The 22,207-nt window shown below is 35.1% G+C and overlaps 1 protein-coding gene across 1 annotated transcript in view; it reads right to left on the bottom strand.

Annotated features, from left to right (window-relative positions):
* Positions 1–22,207, bottom strand: part of Pi3K92E (phosphatidylinositol 3-kinase 92E) — a 251,963-nt gene that overhangs the window by 192,423 nt on the left and 37,333 nt on the right. Inside the window, exons 2-4 of the mRNA XM_090388098.1 lie at positions 18,046–18,315; positions 5,274–5,505; positions 2,164–2,399 (exon numbers count right to left, since the gene is read on the bottom strand). Of these exons, the coding sequence (XP_090244224.1) occupies positions 2,164–2,399; positions 5,274–5,505; positions 18,046–18,186 (609 nt within the window). The 5' untranslated portion in view covers positions 18,187–18,315. The remainder of the gene's footprint in view (positions 1–2,163; positions 2,400–5,273; positions 5,506–18,045; positions 18,316–22,207) is intronic.

Here is a 22,207-nt window from a genome sequence, read left to right as displayed (position 1 = left end):
ATATTTAGTGGTCAGCAAATAAAGATGTTGATTTCACAAGAACTGGAAGACAAAATGACTGATGCCAAATGTAATGCCTGGTAATCATTTTGCCTTGTAGTGAATGGCTTTTTTGGTAACATTAAGAGTGAAAATTACAAAGAACTAGTTGACAATTACAGAAGCATGGGATGCAGAAGTCATTTAAGCCAAATCTGGGCAATGTTAATGAAGAGCATGGGGAGATTTTCCACAAGGACAGAGTCAATGGAGAAGAGGTACCAAGGAAGGTGGGATGAAGCTATGATGGTGACTATATCTGGTTCTTCATTCAGGATGATCACACTGACCACAAAAGGCAATGACATTCAAATATACATTTTTAAGTAAATTTTCTGATTACCCCAAGGAGAGTTTCTCCTTTTTAATTTGCGATTTTTTTTAGCTTATTATTTACTTGTAATAAAAGATCAATATACAGTTCTGTACAGAAGTTAAACATTATTAATAAATCTGATATAGTATTATTGTATATTTCTTTTTCTTTCATTTCTGGGTTCAATAACGCTATACAATAATTCAGTTTACATTCAGAGTCAAAATGCCCAAATTCATAGAGTAACACTAAGAAATGCAGATAAAAAGAAACTTTAAAAATGTTAGCTCCCCCCCCCCCCCCATTTTTATGCCAGGTTTAAAATTAAACCTGATTTAATAGTGCCTTCAAAAGTTAAAAAAAACAAAAAAAAAAACTACAAATCTTTTTTTAAATAAATAAATATTTATTCATTTCACACTTATAGTGATTCTTAATAGTGCAAGAATCACATTTTTCAATTCAGAAACAGCTGGTAAGCATACAAAAATGGAAAGTTATGTACATATACATGTTAATGTGTTTTATCAAATATCAATAATAATAACTGAGACAAACACTTTGCACCATAATTAAACAAAAAACAGAGTAATTTCTGTAGCAGCCACAACCAACAGTTAAGAAACATACTTGTTTATGTTACATTGAAAAACCAAAAGTAGCACAATGAAGTAGAAGACAAATATGCACAGTTGCACTGGTACTGACAGATTTTTTACATTTGTAATTTCTAGTAATCAGTAACTGTTCAATTCCAAAACTGCTAGATAAAACTGCTAGGAAGGTATAATTAGGAAGGCCCTTCAAGTTTTGCCCATTAAACCTTGAGTCAACAAATTAATGCTCAATAATAAAAGCTTTTCCTTGAAAATATGGAGCACTGGTGACCAAATTCCTCTTCTATTTTTTTTAGGTATCATTAGCAGTGGTATATGATGCAGGAAAGCAAGCTTATACAGCATCAGCCAAAAAAAAAAAAAAAACACACTTCCCATTTCACCCATCCATTTGCTCCAAAAGTTTGTTCAGTTCTTCCTTGAATCTATTTAAGCTATCAACTTCCACAACAACAGTTACAGAAGAGATGGGCAAAAATTTGTGGACTTTCTGCATCTATTCTGCAACTGTTTTCCTCAATTTGAATTTATGCCCCTCAAGTGCATAATCTCAGCAAAGAGAAAGAATCCCATCAACATTGAGCTTGCTCAAACCATTCAAAGCCTTATACAACTATCATTTATTCTTCATTAGACAATCTTCACTCTATTCAACTTACTCTCAAAATTTTATTTCAGTTTATGAGAGCTTTTTCCAGTCAAGACACACTCTCTCAGTGAAGTTCCAGAGTTTTTACTACTGAAACCCTACACCTGCATATAAATATACCGTTTCACTAGTTTTTGGCATCTTCCTTCTTTTCCTGTACTTTTTGTTCTATACGGGCAGACTTCATTTGACTATTTTAAAAAAAATTTTCAGCTGTATTTCCTGTCTAGTTGGTGTTGATAATAATATTTATGATAATGCTCAATAATTATTTTGGTGACTTTTGAGGTTCCTCTGCAAAATAACTCAACCACCAGTGGGCTAATGTGAAACATCTCTTCAAATTGCTGTCTTGGGGCATATGTAATTATTGTTCTTTCTTTTTGTAATTTATGTATTTGTCTATGTATTTAAAAAAGATATTTTTTCCTCAATTATTAAAATAGTTTTTTTCATACCCCTATACAAAATACAGTCCTACACCTTAATAAAACAAAATAGAGGGTATGTCACTCAATAATGTAAGACAGTACATATCATACCTCTGATTTTGTATTTTCTAATCTCACTATAATGACAAGTTTCCCATCATTCAACCTATCTAAAAGGAACTGAGGTAATTCCTTGTTATCATCAACTCTAACAGGATACTGATAAAGTACTTTCTCTCGCCATGACATCTTTTCTCTCTCATGAGCTATTTCTTCACAAAAGATGCGCATTTTCCAGCGAAAATCATTTACTTCTGGATTCTTTAACGAATCAAACTCATGGAGACCTGTATAAAAATATGCATAAACAGTTATAAGAGAAGTATAGATTAATATATCTATAAATAATTTCAACATCAAGAATATACTAACTAATTATAATTATGAACAAATCTTAATTTTATAAATAAAATTAAAATGTGTTAAATTGAAAATATAAATAAATATATACAAGAATTTAAAATCACTGATTGAGTAAAATAAAATAAACAGGATTATATAAAATTAAAATAAGACAACCAATAGAAACTTTTATTTTATATACAGTGCATTTATGTTTTAGTGCTTTTATTGGTAATCTTAATTTTTATTTTATTTGTACATAATCCTGTTTTATTTCATTTTACACTGTCGGTGCTTTTAATTTCTTGTACATATTTATTTATATTTTCAATTTCTAATTTTGTATCATCGTTTATTTTAATAAACGAACTATTTCAAAATAGTTACTTTAATAAAACAACTATTTTGAAATCAGAAGAAGCAACATTTCTTTATCATATTTAATCCTGATGCCCAAGGCCTCTTTTCTAATAATTAAAATGTGTTCTCAGAAGAATATCGTCCCCACCACAAAAAACTAACCAGTTTATGAACTGCATATATGCAATACCCCCAACAATAAACTCTAAACATGTCCAATAAAAAATTTCCCAAAACGTTCAGTTTTGATTATATCCAAATAAACATATACCAAGTTATCTTCAAGGGAATCTCTTAACTGCACTAGTGGTACATTTGCCAACAGTAATACTAAAATGCAACCAGCTTATACATGCTCAAATCATTTCATTTAAGTAGCAAAAAACTAGTTTTAAATATGATATTCATGAAGGAGAAATGTGTTCACTGTAGAGACATACATTGCTTTCAAATCTATTAAACAGTGCCAAGAAAGAAAGAAAGCAGAGGAATACTATTATGGGGTTGGGATGCTTTGGTTTCATGGTTGTTTTCCTAGGAGAATTCTTTTCATGCTGTTTGTTAAATATTCTGATCTGAGTTTGACATTTCTTCTAGCCCATTTCACAAAAGAATGGGTAGGGGAATTTAAGGAAGTGGACCACTTTGAATGCGATTTTCTTCCTTATATATAAATAAATTTATTTTTCTTCCCCAGCATGATAGTTATATTCTGAATTTATATGTTATTATAATAAAAATTATAGTCTTCCAAGATACTGTACCAGGCTATCTCACATATATTCATACAACCCAGGCATGTATGTATAATACTGATTCTCTTACCTTATCTTCTTTAAGTCTGACCTACATATACTGTGTTATAATCACAGATTATTCTGTAAGCTTCAGTTTTTGTTAGCCTATAAATGCTGGAATCATTGTGTGTTGGTTGATTTTCTGTGGGCTGTAGTGTATATGGAGTTGGTCGGACATCAGGGAATGCTACAGAGTTTTCAAGTTCCAATTTCACTTTATAACACACTAAGTGGGACTGGTTTTGGGTTGGAATACTTCAAGGCTATCCATGGAGTCATGTGGTCAGATTATAAGGAAATTATCTACATACCTGACTCATAATTTCAGAGTCTAAGGCCTGAAAGAGAGCTTGGTTTTCAATGTCTGACATGTTAACATCTTTTCAAGGAGGAGAACAGCTCCTCATATTCACCCATTTCTTCTAAAAGTAGGTGTTGTACTGGAAGCAAACTTGGTCTACAGACGATCAATGAGGCCCATGATGATGTCAGTAACAGTGGCAGGGGCTAAGGTGGCCTGCATTGGGAGGGGGGTTGCTAAGTTGGTTGCATCTTCAAGGCACAGGATCATGAACATGGAGTCTATATATAAATGTGTTCAGTAATGTGCCCTCAAATATTAAGAAAAAGGTTTAATATAAATATGCCGACCGGGCTAGCCAGGTGGGTAAAGTGCCTGCTTGGCAACCCAAAGGTCACGGGTTCAAATCTTGCCTCAGGCTTGGATCAGAGTAAAATGCAAAAACTTTGGGAGGTGCATTATGGCCACAGAAGCCGATGCGCCAATAACTAACAAAAAATAAATAATAAATATAAAAAAAAAAAAAAGTATATATATATATATATATATATATATATATATACACACACACACACACACACACACACACACACACTTTTTTTATAAATAAAAATAAAATGATTTTATAATTTTATAAAAATTTTATAAATAAAATAAAATGCACAGCAGACAGCTTTTAAGAGCAAGGGTATGCTCTCTTTTTTCAGTAGCAAATAGCCTTAGTTCAATGTCAAACCTTCTTTATAACTACAGAAAATTGAAAAATTTGAAAGGGATTCAAATGTCAGCTTTCTGTATTTACATTACTGATAGATATAAAATGATACATCATAACATAAAATCGTGTGTGTGTGTTATTTATGAATTTTTCTGTATATGTGGTTTCTGTAATTAGGTATATCTACTGGCTACAAAGACAGAGCTTGGTAGTATATCTTATACACATTCATTTTAGGTACAAGTTGCATTTTGTGGTCACAGGCAATGGTATAGCAGTTTAGCTAACAAGAGAGAAAATTAGGTAAGGAAATAGAATAGAAACAGACACTCCTGCCCTTGTATGAACTAATAGATCAGAGTGTGGGAAAAAAAAATTTGTTGGAAGAAAGTGACAGTATAAGAATATAAAATCAGTGCTCAAGTTATCCGGAAGCACATTTCTCATCCATGTTAATAACAGCCTGGACATTGTAGATATACGTACCATCAAGAAGTTGTATATATATTCTAATACTAATCATATCTTGTAGCATTATATATATAAAATACATAAATATCATTTTTTATGCTTTACCTAATTATTTACATTTTAACATAGTTTAACCAAAGTTTTATAAAAAAGAATACAAATATCATATCACCTTTTCCAATCAGGGAACCGATCTGAGCATTTAATAATTTTTCTGCCTTCCCTCCTTTCCGCTCTATGACTTTCAAAATAGCCTGAAAAGGCTGTACATCACACAACCTACGCTGTTCATCAATAAGTTCTTCCTGTTCTGCTGTTGTTTGATTTACACAAGTGAACACATAGGTTTGCATATCATGTAATGCGCCATATAATGGATAATGCTGTGCTTCTTCCCACACATCCTGAAAAGATTACATTTGTTACTGATTGTAAAATATTCTACTATTTCTAAATAAAAACTTTGTTAGCTGGGTAAATTGTCAACAACTTGGTCATGCGCCAGCTATGCAACACAAACTAAAAACGTTAATAACTGCAGTTTATTCAAAATACTCGACCAAAAATTAAAATCAGATAAAATAGATCCTAAAAATATTAAAATTATACATAAAATAAAATGCACAGCAGACAGAGCTTTTAAGAGCAAGGGTATGCTCTCTTTTTTCAGTAGCAAATAGCCTTAGTTCAATGTCAAACCTTCTTTATAACTACAGAAAATTGAAAAATTTGGCACTTTCAATCCAGAATTCTGTAAAATCCAGCAAATTAAAAAAAAAAAAAAAACCAAGAAAAAAAAATGCCAGTTTACTCTCTGGAAATATTAAGAAAGTAATCTGGCACTCACACCAAAAACATCTGCCTTTAAGAATCCATGAAAAAAGGCAAAACATTTCTTACTTTTAGTGCTATCATTTGTTCAATAAACTTGATAACAATACAAATTGATCTTACAAATTATAGCTATGTGGCTGGTCATATAGCCCTTGCATGAGCCAGCAACAAGTTTGAAGTCAATTTAGAATGGCTAAAAGTAAAGATAGGCAGAAAATACTCAATATGGGTATAACTGAAAAAATGAATGCTTGATTAAATATTTGATTAATCTCTTCAATAGAGAGCAACTTACTGATATGCTCAAACAGATTTAATTCCACACAACCAAGGTTTATATCACCATTATAACTAATCATACAGCTCATCAGCTGCACTAGTTATAACAGCAGCTTGATTGATTGATTGATTTGGTAGTTGTTGGCGCATCGGCTTCTGTGGCCATATTGCACCTCCCAAGGTTTTTGCAGTACTTTGATCCAAGCCCGAGGCGGGAATCGAACCCGCGACCTTTGGGTTGCCGGGTAGGTACTTTACCCACTCGGCTAGCCCAGTCGGCAGTTATAACAGCAGCAGGGCCAGTTCTAGAGTTCAGGGGTGTGGACTGTGAGAATTAAAGTTTGGTCCATCTGGTCTTACTTTCTAGAACTAGGAGAGGGAGAGGAGCTCTCTTTGTTGGGATTTGGGGCCCTGTTCACTTGTAGGCCTGGATTTGTTGTGCCTGCTACACTCTCCACCAGGACTAGCCCTGAATGACACAAAAACAAAGCGGCCATCATTGTTATTACATGCAAGAAACTGACTGAGATTGCACATACTGCATTATAATTATTCTTTAAGAAGAATAGTTAATTCTTTTATCCTCCAATGCGAAAGGTTTTTTTTTTCTGAAACACATTCACTGATATTCTTTCTGATACTGTACTAAGCATGCATTTAAAATTGACAATATGACATAGCAACATTTGCAGAAGCTTTGTTTACTGTCATTTGTTTATATTTAACATTGTATGTACTGTACCTAGACCGTACTAAGCATTGTATTTAAAATTGACATTTGTTTACATTTAACCTCTAGCACTACTTTTATTCATTAAAAATGTTTATAGATATAAATTCAGTTGTTAATATTTATAGATATTTATAAATATTTATAGATATAAATTCAGTTGTTAATATTCACTGAAATGTGTTCCTCTAAAACACTAGGGAAAACATTAGAGAAGTATACCTAGTTTTATCACTAGGTATACTTCTCTAATATCCATAAAATTTTAAAATCCAGTGCCTCTCAATTCCCCGACAGTGCTGTTTGAAGAGTTTACAGTGTTTACTTATGTAGTTGCATCACATGATGACATCATCCTCTCCTGCCTTATGGGCTAAGATGGTATGTCTGCCCTGACATTAACAAACATTTAAAACTCGGCAACTAAACAGCTTCCGATACTTGATATAAGAGAACACCGTTACAATTTATGATGGACCCTTGGACATGTTAGAAAAATAAGGTCTTGAATAATTTTCTATAATCCCACCTGTATATTGATGCTACTATTCCCAGTGCATATAGTTATCATATGCTTACCCATTCTATCCTTCAGCCAATTAAATATCTCAATAAAATATTTCATATCACAATTCCAGCAACATATGCTGTACATAGAACACTGTAAAGTAATATAAAGGATGTCTTCACATTAAATTAATGCAAATGCATGTAATAGTGAGTCTCTCTATCTATCTATGTATATACACATTGTTAATTGACTGGCAGCCCACTGCTGGTGGGCAAAAAGCAAATCAGGTGAATAACTGTTATCAATTGTATTTATTTATATTAATATTTTATTTATTAATTATTATATAGTGCATCAGCATCTAAGGCCATATTGCACTATGTGTATTATTGGCCCACAAACATACACTGCACAAGTGTATGTTTGTAGGCCAATTTGTAGTCTATCCAGGTTGAAAAATATGGAATCACGTATGGGGAAATCCTACGTCCTCTGCCTAAGATTGACTAAATACATCCCCAACTGAAAATGCCTTTTAGACTTCATCCAGTCTGTGATGGGATCTGAACCCAGACCTCTACATAAGTGACAACTGCTAAAATCACTATGCCATCACAGCAAACATGGTGAACAAGGTGATCAAACTCCATGATCTCCTATATTATTAGAAAGAAAAATTTAGTTGGTCAAAGATCGTTTCTTCATCACTACTGACTTAGCAATACCATCCATTATTAGGCATGACCACTGAGTGCAACCCTTCTTAGTGGAGAGTTATAAAGTTAGACCATCACATGTTCAAATACACGACGTCACAAAATAAACTATTTTGTAAACTCCACTGACCTAAATGGCCATCCTGGAGCATAAAAAGAATATATATTATTTTAATATTATTATGGATATATTTATGAATTAGATATATTTTTTTATTACAACAGTGCAGCAATGATGGCAGCCATCTTTGTTAAAGCAGAGCACTATGTTATGTGAGCAGTCACATGTTATACTTTTTACATTATTCAACATATCTTTTTGAAAAAAAAAAAAAAAAAAAAAAAGAATACAGCATTCTGAAATAAAGGCGATTGTTTATTCTTCATTTTTTAATGCAGAATTAACAAGAATATTTATTATTATTTTAACATTATAATAGATACATTTATGAATTATGTATTTTTCTATTGCAACAGTACACCAAAAATGACAGCCATCTTTGCTAAGGCACTTTGTGTTATGTAAGTGGGCACGTGGTATACTTTGTACACTATTCAATATATCTTAAAAAAAAAAGGCAAGAACAGAGTAATCTGAAATAAAAGTATTTATTCTTCATTATTTTAACATTATTTAAATTTTTTTTTAGATTAAAGAAGGTATGGCATACTTTTTTTTTTACGCCATCAGTGAGATACAGATTTTTTATGCTAATAAAGTGGGGCCTCAACTTACGATGACATCAACATCTGATATTCTCAGGAACCTATATACCTTCATAGGATCGTTTATTTTAAAGACCAATGATATTTGCAGTTACCGATGGCTTTCCGATATAGCTGGAACGATACATGGGTGGACATTTTCAGATGCGTGGCGCACGGAACATCACTCGTACGATTATTCTCAACCAAATAGCATCTTTTTTTTTATTGTTCAATGCATAGCGCACGAAACGTCTCTCGTATGATTGTTTCAGATCTATGACAATCTGAAACTTAAAGCTCCATCAGTGGCAGTGCTGTGCGCTTTGAAGACTTTAAAGCCAGCAGAGGCTAGTTCAAGTGCTTCAAAAAAGGACAAATATCAAAAGTGCTGAAAGGCGTGAGGAGGCATCTAGTGATGATAAAAAAGCAGCTGAGCCATTTAAAATTGAATTCTAAGAGTTTGTTGATCAAGAGGGTTATCTTCCCCAGCAGGTTTTTAACACTGACGAAACCGACCTCTTCTGGAAGCGAATGCCCAGGAGAACGTACATCACTAAGGATGAGGCTAGTTTACCTGGGAATAAGCCTATGAAAGGTAGGCTTACTCTCCTATTAGGTGCCAATGTCTGAGATTTTAAGCTGAAGCCTTTGCTTGTATATCACTGTAACACCCCCCAGAATATTTAAACAGCAAAAGGTCGACAAAGGCATGTTGGGAGTGTTTTGGCTCAGTAACAAGAAGGCATGGGTTGCAGGTCTTCAATTTTTTTTTTTTTTTTTTTTTGTTAGTTGTTGGCACATCGGCTTCTGTGGCCATAATGTACCTCCCAAAGTTTTTACATTTTACTCTGATCCAAGCCCAAGGCAGGATTTGAACCTGCAACCTTTAGGTTGCCAGGCAGGCACTTTACCCACCTGGCTAGCCCGGTGGGCATGACTTCAATGAATGGGAGCTTGAAGTTTTCTGTCCTTCAGTGAAGAGTTATCTTGAGAAAAATAAGCTTCCTGTGAAGGCACCGCTCCTGATGGATAATGTGCCAGGTCATGATCCCGACCTTGTTCAATCTCTTGAGGCATAATCTGACTTTGTTCAAGTCAAATGTTTGCCACCCAACACTGCTCTTCTTCTTCAACCACTGGACCAGCAAGTGATTGCAAACTTCAAGAAAATCTACACTGCAAAAATGTTCACAAGTTGCTTTGCAGCGACCTCTGGTGAAAATGCTGTCACCCTCAAAGATTTTTGGAGGTCGAAGTTCAACATGCTGGATTGTGTTAGGCTGATTGTAAGTTCTTGGAATGACGTTTCCACCAAGTGCACCAAGTTTCCACCAGATATTTTTCAGCCTTGAAAAATATTTGGCCTTTAATTATCCATAACATGGATGGATTTGAAGGTGATGGTGCTTTGATAAATAATATTGTCACTGTTGGTAAATCAATGGGTCTGGAGGTTAGCAAAGAGGTTGTGGCAGACCTTATTGACACTTATGGGTGTGGGCTAACAACAGAGGAGCTACAAGAGTTGGAGAAAATTATGGAGAGTGACACTGGAGAAGAAGAAAAAGACATCCAAAAAGTGTCAGCTGAAGACTGTTTCATTTCTTGCTGGGAGCATTTAAGTGAAGTGGTAAAAAAAACCCTAATATTGAAAACATTGAACTCATGATGTGCAAAATGGAAAACGAAGTCATTTCTTACTTCAGGAAGCTACAAAAAAGGTGTAAAAAACAGTCAACTTTGGACAGTTTCCGTGTTGCCAGAATTGTCCGTGAGTGGTTTGAGGAGCACGACGAAGACTTCAGGCTACTCCCTTGCCCACCGAATTACCCGGATCTTAACCCAACTGAAAATTTATGGGACCACCTCGATCGACACATCATACAGATGGATCCTCCACCAAGGAACCTACAGGAACTCTGGGGGTGCACTGCAGTCTGGGTCACACCCATAGCAACCTTCCACAGACTTATTGAGCCCCCTCCTATGGCGGCTGGTTGCAGTGCATGCTGTGAAAGGCGCATATTCTGGATACTAGGTAGGTGGTCATAATAATGTGACTGGATCCCGTAGAATCAACATATGCTTCTCATAGTCCACTCCTTTCAGATACTCCCAAAGGAAAAAAATCAGTGATCTTGGGGGCCACAGTCCTCCAGGAATTAGACAATCACTGAAGAATTCTGCAGAAAGAACACTATTTCAGAAAATGTGTGGTGCATTACCCAGAGTTGCTGAAACAAATGATTATGTTCATCTACCTCCAGGGCTGAAATGAACCCATGTGAAATATCTTTGTACAGTCACCATTCGCTGTAGTCTCAAAATAAAAACAGCCAACCACATGGTGAATCAACAAAGCACACATAGGGGCACTGACTGTCTTTACAAGTTACAGCTGTGAATTACAAGCTCCAAAAAAGCATAAGTGTTTTGTTATTTTATTTATGTAATTGTCATATTATATTGTACTTTATAAGAAGCTTTATAGTTCTAGTTATGCTCGTTATTTTTATTTTAGATAAGAGTTTTTGTAGGTTACTACTTAATACACATAAAACCATTGTTTCGTTTGAATCTTGCAGCCATTGTTTTCCTATAGAGTGAGGGGTAGAGAATTCAAATTTTTAATTATGGTAAATAGGTAGCTCTAACGTACAATTAGATAGCGTGATACATTACACTTCATTTAGGAATCTATTAGATAGTGCAGTGTTGATAATTAATTAAATTTATTAATCTTATTAATTTTCATTATTAATTTCAATACCATGCCACAGACTACAGCAGCAAAGCAACAAGCACAAAGTAGGAGTGCTGTGACTCAGGGGGACAATTTTCCAACACATCACGGGCTAAAAAAAATGTGCAACTTGTGAAATGTTTGCAGAACTATCTGGAACAGGACATGATCTACCCAAGGAGGAGGTCTTTGGGTGTGTGTGTGTTAGGCGTAGAGAGTGTCAAGAAATTAGGCACCAACTCAGCGTTCTGATGGGTGCTTATGAGAGTTTGAAGATAACAAATGATGACAAATAAATACATTAAAATGGAGGACACATCAAGCTCTCAGCTGCCCAACTCAAAGCCAGAGCTCACTCTTGTGCATCAGGCAACACAAATAGCAATCTCCAAGGCAGAATGTGCTAGTCCCACAGGAGACAGTTAGTTATTGTTGGCAACTCTATTATCAGAGAAACAGGTAATATATTGTGCAAAAAGGATAGGTGGAATAGGACCAAGGTATGTCTGCCAGGGGCAAAAGCTGATGATGTTGTAGAACAGATATCATTTTTAAGGGCACAAAGGGTAATACTGTTGTACGTGTTGGCACTAATGACATTAAGATTAGGAGATCTGCAGATTTACTTGACAAGTATAGGTCAATGCTGAAAAAAGCTGAGAGTTAGGGTTAAATCTGAAAGTGTATGCAATTGTGCTGAGACACAATTGGAGAGAGTATATGATGACAGCCTTGTCAATCAATTCAGCACTGGAGAGACTGCTTCTACAGGGATGGGATACATTGAAATAGAAAGGGTACAAGAGTGCTCGTTGATGTTATCGAGGCAGCATTAGGTGGGTCGGAAAACTGCTAGCTTGGGAAGATTCATAGACTAAAAAGCTAAAAGTAGTCGCAGGAAAAGGTGAAAATGATTCTTGCACTGCTTCTATTAGAATAAGCAGTGACCTGGAGGATGGGGTGCTGGGGGTTTCAGGGACTGTGGGAGTCATCATGAAACAAATAAATACACGGGCTGTGTTAGGGTAACTAAGAATAAGTGCATACTTGCAAGTACACCAATGCTAGAAATATAGTAATTAAATCTGATGAATTTATAGTACTGGTCAAAACATCAAAGGTGCATACTGTTGGGATATCAGAGATGTGGCATCACACAGATATTAGGAATGCAGAGCTGGAATTTGGGGAGGACAATGCGTACAGAAATGATAGACAAGATATGAAGAGAGGAGGGGTTATGCTGTTAATTAAGAAAAACAAAATCTAAGGAAGTGCATCCAGTCGACATAGATGGACGGTGCACTGTTGAGTCAGTTTGGTGTGACATAAGCATGGGGAAAGCAAAAATGAGTAGGAGTGTGTTATAGGCCTAATGACTGTAATGAGTACAACAAACAATTGTACAGAGAAACAGAATGGGCCAGTAAATCAGACTGTTATAATGGGGAATTTTAACTTCCCAGATATTGACTGGAACTTGTGGTTTGGTCACTCGCACATTTAGCAAGACTTTTGTGGATTTATTGGATGACTGTTTTCTGCAGCAGCATGTTCGAGAGTAAACCAGAGTGTTTCAGAGGCAACCAAATACTCCTGATCTGGTTATCAGCAGTGGTTATTCATGCATTAAGAATTTGCAGATAAAGGAACTACTGGGTGACAGTGATCACAGCATACTGATGTGGGGTTTACTTAAAGATATAATTATTATCAGGGGTAAATGGAAGGGTTTTTGCTTCCGTAAAGGTGACTACAGTGGTCTCAGACAGTTTTTAAATTCTATTCAGTGGGATCAACTGATGATGTTACCATCAGCAAATTCTAAATGGTAAGAAAGAGATTATGAGGGCATTCAAGGAACTAATTGTGAAAGCTACTAGGCTTTTCATACCGATTAAGAAATATTGTTCACAGTTTAGGCCTAAATGTATGTCAGATGAACTAATGAGACTCGGGGAAGAGAAGAAAATTGCATGGGATGTATATAAATTTCAGGCAACACAAAAGCCTATGGCAGATATAAGCTAGTCTATAATCAAATCACAAAGGAGATTAGGCAAGTGAAGGAAGATTGCAAGAAATCTTTGGCAAAGGATGATAAGAAAAACAGCAAGGACTTCTTTACTTATATAAACTCTAGAAGGAAGGGGATGAATCAGATTGGTGCACTTGATATCGATGGTTTGACAGTTTATGATCCTGCCCTGATAATCTGAATGAGTATTTTGAATCTATGTTCACACACATTATGGGAGTTATTATTAAGGGAGGAAAATGCCGGATATTTATCAAGCTGTAACAGGGTGCTTAATGATTTTGTAATAACTGAGAGCAAAGTGGAGGAGAAATTGTAGAGATTAAACATAAGAAAGTAATCTGGGGTGGATGAGATCTATGCAGTTAAATTAAAGGAGATGGCAAAGGAAGTAAGCAAACGTATCCCCAATTCACAAAGGGGATCTTAGGGTGACACAAGTAATTACAGACCAGTTAGTTTAACTTCTGTTCCAGGAAAAAGAATGGAGTCACTTGTTAAAAATTGCATTGCAGGATCATCTACATAAGACTGCAGTAATAATTCAGACACAGCATGGGTATGTTAAGGGAAAGTCTTGTCTGACATATTTGATTGGATACTATGATGTGATTACAAAGGAACTGGATGCAAAAAATAATTTTGATATCATATACCTGGATTTAAGGAAAGCTTTTGACACTGTTACACATGGAAGACTACTGTACAAATTGGAGCAGTAAGGTATTAAGGGTAAATTGCTGCAATGGATAAAAGATGGTTGAGTGGAAGAATGCAGAGAGTGGTAATCAACGGCCACTGCTCTTCGTGGACTAATGTTATTAGTGGAGTCCCCAGGGTTCGGTGTTGGGGCCACCGTTGTTCTGTATATTACTGTTGTTCTGTATATTTATCAATGATATTGATGAAGGTATAGCAGGCTTAATATCGAAGTCTGCAGATGAAACAAAGGTTGGCAGGGTTGTTAATGATAGTAATGGCAGTGTGCTGCTGCTGCAACAGGATCTAGAAAATTTGGGCAGATGGGCTGAGAAGTGGTAACTGAAGTGTAACATTGACAAATGCAAAGTACTGCATATGAGTAGAAGTAACCCCAGAGAAACGTACCAATTGTATGGTACTACACTTAGGGTGGTAGAAAATGAAAAAGACCTGGGAATTATTGTGCAGTCAGATATGAAGTTTTCTGAACAATGCAGATAGGCTGCAAGAGCAGGTCATGGGGTATTATCAACGATATACAGGAATTTTGCTAGCAGGGAAAGATTTGTTTGTTATTTGGTTTTTAGGAGCATTAGCAACTAAGGCCATATTGCTCCGAGGATATGCGGTGGTCATTCCCTGACCTTTCCGCATGCTCCGTATTTGGTGGTGACGGGCTCGAACCCCGGTTTAATCAAGAAGTGTGTGCTATGCTCTGCTGCTCCTTCCCACCTGGCTACGGAGGCGCAGCAGGGAAAGGAGGTGATTATCCCTTTGTATAAGGCAATGGTCAGGCCATGCCTTGAGTACAGGTCTGGAGGCCTCATTTTAGGAAGGATGTAGAGTTACTTGGGGGCGTACAGAGAAGGGCAACAAGATTGGTGAGGGAATGAAGGGCTCCTCTTACCAAGAAAGGCTTAAGTTCTGCAAACTGCAGCGGTTGAACACTAGGCATCTGCGAGGTGATCTGACTGAGGTGTACAAGGCCTTGAATGGGTTGAGCACACTGAATTCTTATGGGATTCTTCTGCTTGCCCAGATTGCGCACCTGAGGGGGCATAAATTCAAATTGAGGAAAAACATTGTAGAATAGATGTGTGGAAATTTGCCAGTAGTCAATGAGTAGTTAATTGCTGGAACAAACTTCCATCTGTCGTTCTGGAAGTTGATAGCTTAAATAAATTCAAGGAGGAACTGGACAAACTTTTAGAGGGAATGGATGTGCAAAATTTTTTTTTTTTTTTTTGGCTGATGCTACATATATCAGCTCGTACACTTGCTTTGCATTACATGTCTCCATTACTATATTCCAAAATTTTTTTAAGAGTTCAAGGTCATTTCAGCAAACCAAATTCTAGTGTTCTATCTACTCAAATACCTGCATGGATGGAACCCAGTTTTGCTAATGGAGAAAACTTGGCTTTACCTTCGGAGAGTATAAGTGTGTGTTAGTTACCTGACAGCACCAGGGGTTCCCCATCTCCGCCTTCGGAGAGTGCAGAGGGATAGACCTCTAATGAGGTCATTCAATTCATTTTGTATAAACAGCTCCAATGTCTCTTTATTGGGCGTGTATTCAGGATTGGCTGAAGTTCTTAGATCTCCACCAATTCTTCTAAAGAATTGAGTCTATGCTGAAGAGGTACCAGAATTGGCATACTGTCATCGCAAGGGATCAGTTTCATTGTTGAACCCAGATCCAGATAAATAATCTTGTGCTTATTCTGCACTGAAAATTCAATTACATTCACATTACAAAAGTAACCATCACTACTGTAGTCTTTTGGCTCCCTCTCTATCACGCATATGGCAACAGCATTGATGTTTTCCTTTTGCTAAACCAATCACATAATCCATTTGAACAAGTAGTACAAATAACAAATGACAAGTGGTGCCACACCTTATTCTAATCACCTAGAGCACTGTTTCTCAAACTTTAATAAACTGTGGAGCACCATAAGGTATTCCCTAATTTAAGCAGAGTACCATAACAAATTAAAATTGAGGAAAGACAATTGTAAAATAGATGCGCAGAAATTTGCCTTTAGGCAGCAGGTGGTTGATAGTTGGAACAAACTTTCAACTGTCGCAGTGGAGGTCAACAACTTAAATAAGTTCAAGGCAGAATGTATTGGTGAAATGGGAAGGGGTTTTTTTTTATTTGGCTGATACTATATAAGCTTGCTTCACATCATATGCCTCTACTAATGCTAAATATATATACACTACTAGTATAAATGAATTGTGTTTATATGGCTGACTATAAGGGTGGAAACATAGGAACAAAGAGAAATTGGATATGTGCATAGATCTTCAAGCATAAAGGCAGCTAAAGAAGAATGTACAGCAAAATATATAAACCTTCAAAAGAGGTGTGAACTAAGTAGGGTGATTTGTTACATGCACAAGATGTGAGATGGGGGAGCATACAAAAAACGTAAATAATTCATAAAGAGGATAGTCTACCAGGGCAAACATCTTCAGGGTACTAAAACGCAGATAATACCTACAAATAAGTTAGGTAAAAATTATTTATTCCATGGCATGGAATCCCAAATGACGAGTACTCATGGAGCACTGAAAGAAGCAGTGACGTTGAAGATAGCCAAAGTATAACCAGTAAATTTTTCCAAATAGTTGTTGTGATCGCACATCATTGTAATTTAATTAAGAAAGAGCAGCACACATAGCAAAATTTCCTGGATTATTTTTACACTTTCAAGGTAGTGTTTCAGTAATTCAATCTTGCATGCAACAATTTATAATCAAATAAATAAATTACGAAATTACAAGGAAATAGATATATTCAAACAATTACATAGGGAATGTCTAAACAATAATAATAAATAAATAATAATTATATTCATGTAGGTTGGCTCAATAGGTATGGGATCATAGGTGTATGGTATAATCAATCTCACTGTGTTCATTTAATCAGTCTCATCATAAAAACTGGACATGCCAGAGGAAAACCGAAAACAGATTTGGAATCTGTGTTCAAAGATCTATCTAATCCACATATATTATTATATATTTTTTTCCAATGACAAATATTTGTTGGCCTGTAATCACAGAAAAGGCTACCAGAGCAGTCCTGAAATTAGGGATTGATAATGTTAAAACTGCCAATGAATGGCTGGATAGGTTTATAAAGCAATCATGATCTTATATACAAAAGTACTATTATCAGGTAATTGCATTTTTTTTTTGTAAAAACAGTTTCTTTAACCAATTACATAAAAAAATTACTTTGTCATAATTATATATGGTGTCTTATAAGAATATTTAGTGCAAGAAAATCCTCCCTCAACCCCAGGGATTCATTAAATAGAGATTTCACTGAATGTCAGGGAAATACAAAACAGAAATGCACTTACATATTCTACTGCCATTTTTACATTCACTCATTTACAAATTAAATTCTTATGTCATTTTTTAATCTGTTGGCAAGTGTGGGGATCATTTTGACATACCTCAATGGACTGCTTCTAAATTTTTTTTTTTTTTTAATTGATGGTGTACAGAGATGTTTTGGAGTGTGAACGAAACTAAAAAAAAAAAAAAAAAAATTTAAATGATTTCCAAGAGCCTGCCAGTGGATTAATTTAAAAGTTTATAATGAAAATAACAAAAATTCTAGTTTGAGAAAAACTAAAACGAGAAATAAAAGAATTCAGAAATACCTCCTTTATCTCAAGCAGTGTTGCATTACGGTTCACTTCCAATGGAATAAGAATGCCATTTGGGAGTAGGACGTCAACAGGTATTCTAGGATCACTGCTGTTATGGGCCCAAACATCATATATGGCTGCACTGGGTGCCATATGTCACAATGCTTTCATCAAACCAGTTCAAGAAAAGCATACATTTTTAAAGATCAACACGGTTATTTTCTTATCTTGTTCCACTGCCATTTTTTTTATTTTTCTTTCTGTTTCATGATGCTGCATAGTCTGAAAAATGAAAAAGTTAAGACATACATATTTATATTCGAATCATTATGCTGTATTGAGACAAAAATTAATCAAAAGTTTAAAAAGGGAACAAGCTATTGCTTCTGAAAACAAAGACAATATTTAGCCTTTCCAATTAAAGACGCATTTTTAATAAAATGCATCTTAATGTGTGTTGCTATTACTGTTTTCAACGTAATACGATAAACATATTTTCTAGAATTCCTTGCAAACATTATCCTAACAGTCAAACAATAATCAGGGCAGGAGTGTGTTATATGCCTAATGACTGTGATGAAAAAGTGCACAGACATATAGAGTGGGCCAGTAAATCAGAATGAACTTTAACTTTCAGATGATGAATGGACACTGTGGATTGGTCAGTCACACAGTAGCAAGATTTTTGTGGATTTATTGGATGATTGTTTTTCTACACCAGCATGTTAGAGAGGTGACAAGAAGAGAAAGCACTATTTCTGATCTGGTTATCAGCAGTGACCCTTCTCACATTAAGAATCTGCAGATAAAAAAAAAGACCCGCAAGGTGGCAGTGATCGCAATGTATTGATATGGGATTTACTTAAAGACGTAACTACTATCAAAGACAAGGGAAAGGACTCTTACTTTCATAAAGGTGACTAAAGGAGCCTCAGACAGTTTTAAATTTGATGCAGTGGGACCAACTGATGAAGTTACCAACAGCAAGTTCTAAATGGGAAGCATTTGAGGATGTTACTGTAGAAGCTAATCTGCTTTTTATATCAGCTAAGAGATACAGCTCAATGCAGCAAAGAAAAATGCATAGGATGCATATAAATTATCAGATGAGACAGATGCCTAGAGTAGTTATTAACCAGTATACAATAAAGTCACAACAGAGGTTAGGCAAGCTAAGGCAGATTATCAGAAGTCTCTGCCAAAGAATGCAAAGATAAGTGGCAAAGACTTCTTTATTTAAATAAACAGTAGCAGGAAGGGATCTAATCACATTGGTCCAATAATTATGAATGGATTAAATGTTGATGATCATGTTCAGGTTGCAGACAAACTGAATGGGTATTTTGTATCTACAATTTTTTTTTTTTTTTTTTTTTGGTTGATGCTGTATAAGCTTGTTATCTTGCATCATTTGCCACTAATAATAATATCTAGAGATGAAAACAGTTATTTGGCTCTTTTCATGTGTGCTAAACCAGTGCTTTTCAATTTTTTTGACAGCAGAACTCTTCTTCAAACCTAAATCCTCTATGAAACTCAAATATCTTTAAAATTAGTAATGCACATAAAAAAGGGATAAAAAAAATTAAAGGAATATTTGTAGAATGCAGAATCATGCTGTTTTGCAAAGGTTCACCAAACTCAGACAATCTGAGCAAATATTAAGTATTAAGATAAAAATATTGCATACAGTAGTCCATGGGATCTGCAAGAAGGTAAATTCTTCTTATCATGTGTACCACAAATGAGTTACATATAAAAAAAAAAAAAAAAAAAAATACAAGCTTGCCCACAACACAAATTCTGAAGAGTAAGCTATTGGAGTCTTCCCCCACCCCATCATTTCTGGAAACCAAGAGGTAAGCAATTATGTATCAAGCAGACTGTGTCCTGACAGAGAGGCAGATAGATTTTTAATCTTACTTTTTTAAATCTGCATATTTTGAAAAACAGAACAGCAAATTGAAGGTGAATCAGAAATACCATTATTTTGTAAATCTGAAATATTTAATTATTGAAAACAATAAAATAAAATTATACTTTGTTTTGGCAGTCTACCAGTTAAGCAAGGAACCAAATGAGGTCCAAGGGTTAAAAAGTTTATGACACTGCAATAGTTTAAGCAAAGAAAAGGAAAACTACAGTACCTATGGACTTTGTATGGTTATTAGTAAAAAAAAGATCAAGCGTGTTAGGTGTATGGGTAGAATTTCCTGGTATACTAGTAGTAAATAAACAATTGTGATATCACTAATACCAGAAAAGGACTGAGCATCTTTACCAGTTCAGTCCATAATACTAAAAAATCTGAAGACAGTTTTGAATGCTAACTGTAGAATACCTTGTAAAATTTATGAAGCAGAAATAGTCTCCATAACATATCAGCATACCATATTAGTATAACATAAAACTGAGCATGCATGTATACATTATTTCATATGAACAGCCTGATCACATTTATTAAAAATTATTCTTTTCTCTCCAGTTAGTGGTGTGTCATCAAGTTTACATATTGATAGTATTACCATTCACTGGAGATTTTAACATAACTATGTTTCAGTTTTGTAACTTATTTTTACATAGTTTTTTTTTATAATATCTTAAAAAATTCATATGTGGTATTATTTCCTTCTGATGATATTTACAAAGTTCTAGATCCATTTTTCCCTAATACAATGTGTGCCTTCTGCCCATCCCATGAAGACCGCAGAGGATGACCGCCACTTGCTCTGAGCAAAATGCTACCTCCAGTGTCATAACATGGTGAAAAATAGCTACAGACGTGTATATATTTACCACCTTTAATATTCTTTGTAAATAACACTATTTATTCCTACAAATAGTTTTTTTTTTTTTTTTGACAAAATCACAAATTTTATGAACAGTAGCATCTATTAATATCATGAAATATGGCAGGCAAAATGAAAGTAAGGCTTAGTAGGTAGTACATAATCAAAGAACTATGGCCACTAGTGTCAACTCCATCTTTGGAAATTGCTGGATATAAACCAACATTTAAGCCACACAGTCCACAACGAAATGGAATATGTGACTTTAGTTGGTAAAGACATTGTATTCAATTAAATGAGAAGAATTTTCAGCTTCCTTCCAAACTTTTCATAAAATTGTAAAATAACTCCCTAACAATAAAGGGGGAAATCAAAGTACAAAAGATGTACTTTGTTTTCAAAAAGATGTTTCTCTTTGCCATCCATAACATGTTAAAAGCAAACAGCAATTCTTTATTTTTTTTGAGGGGGGCAAAGGAGATCAGAAAGAGGAGATGACAAAAAATATCAGAGTGCACATATGCATAAGTGCTACATTTGAAGAAGGAATCACAGTGTAGCTAATTAGGATAAATGAGATGCTTAGTAGTTGAGGCAATTGATAACTGAAATTCTGTTAGAAACAGTGAATAAGACAGATTAGACAGAAACAGAACATGTATTTTTTTTAAATGAATTGGGAAGGTTTTGGATGCTTCAGTTCATTCTGCAGATAAGTCTCTTCCATCAGTTTAACTATTCAAGATGCAGATGAGATATAAACTGGGGGGGGGGGAGCATGTGCTAGTTTACTATGGCATATATACAGAAAGCACATACCCAACTCCTTAACATAATGTGGCCTTGGCTGTGCCTCCCATGTACACACTACTCAGACTTCTTTCACTCATTGGCTGGAAGAGATGGAGACAGCAAGATTATACACTAGCTAATCTGAATGCCTCCTAGATTGCTACCAAGGAAGAAGTTCATTCCAATGAATCTATAAAAAAAAAAAAAAAATCTAGTGGGCAGCCTGCAAACACCAAAAGCTGAACCTTTGAAATATAAGGAATACTGAATCTCACCAAGATACCTGTCATAGCCTCAAAATTCATGACTCATACTACATCACAGAAGAGAAGATGCTGGAGCTTTGCTCTGTACAACAAATATTGTTTGGCCACTCAAGCTTCTATTAAGCAAAGTGGTAGTATTTCACTAGATAATCAAGGGATGTCTGCCATCTAGTATTGCCTGGAATCACAGAGGCTCAGTCATTCCTCTATGTGGTGTGGATACACTTTAACTCTTGTTTACATTGGCTTATACTTTAATAAAAATTATCTCCAGCATCATACAATGCATAGTATTTTTTGATTTTGCATAAGGATGATATACCCAAG

Source organism: Mastigoproctus giganteus, chromosome 13 (assembly GCF_048544385.1).
Source record: "Mastigoproctus giganteus isolate SK-2022 chromosome 13, ASM4854438v1, whole genome shotgun sequence".
In the NCBI taxonomy this organism is placed as follows: Eukaryota; Metazoa; Arthropoda; class Arachnida; order Uropygi; family Thelyphonidae; genus Mastigoproctus; species Mastigoproctus giganteus.
This window is presented reverse-complemented; position numbering and strand designations above follow the sequence as displayed.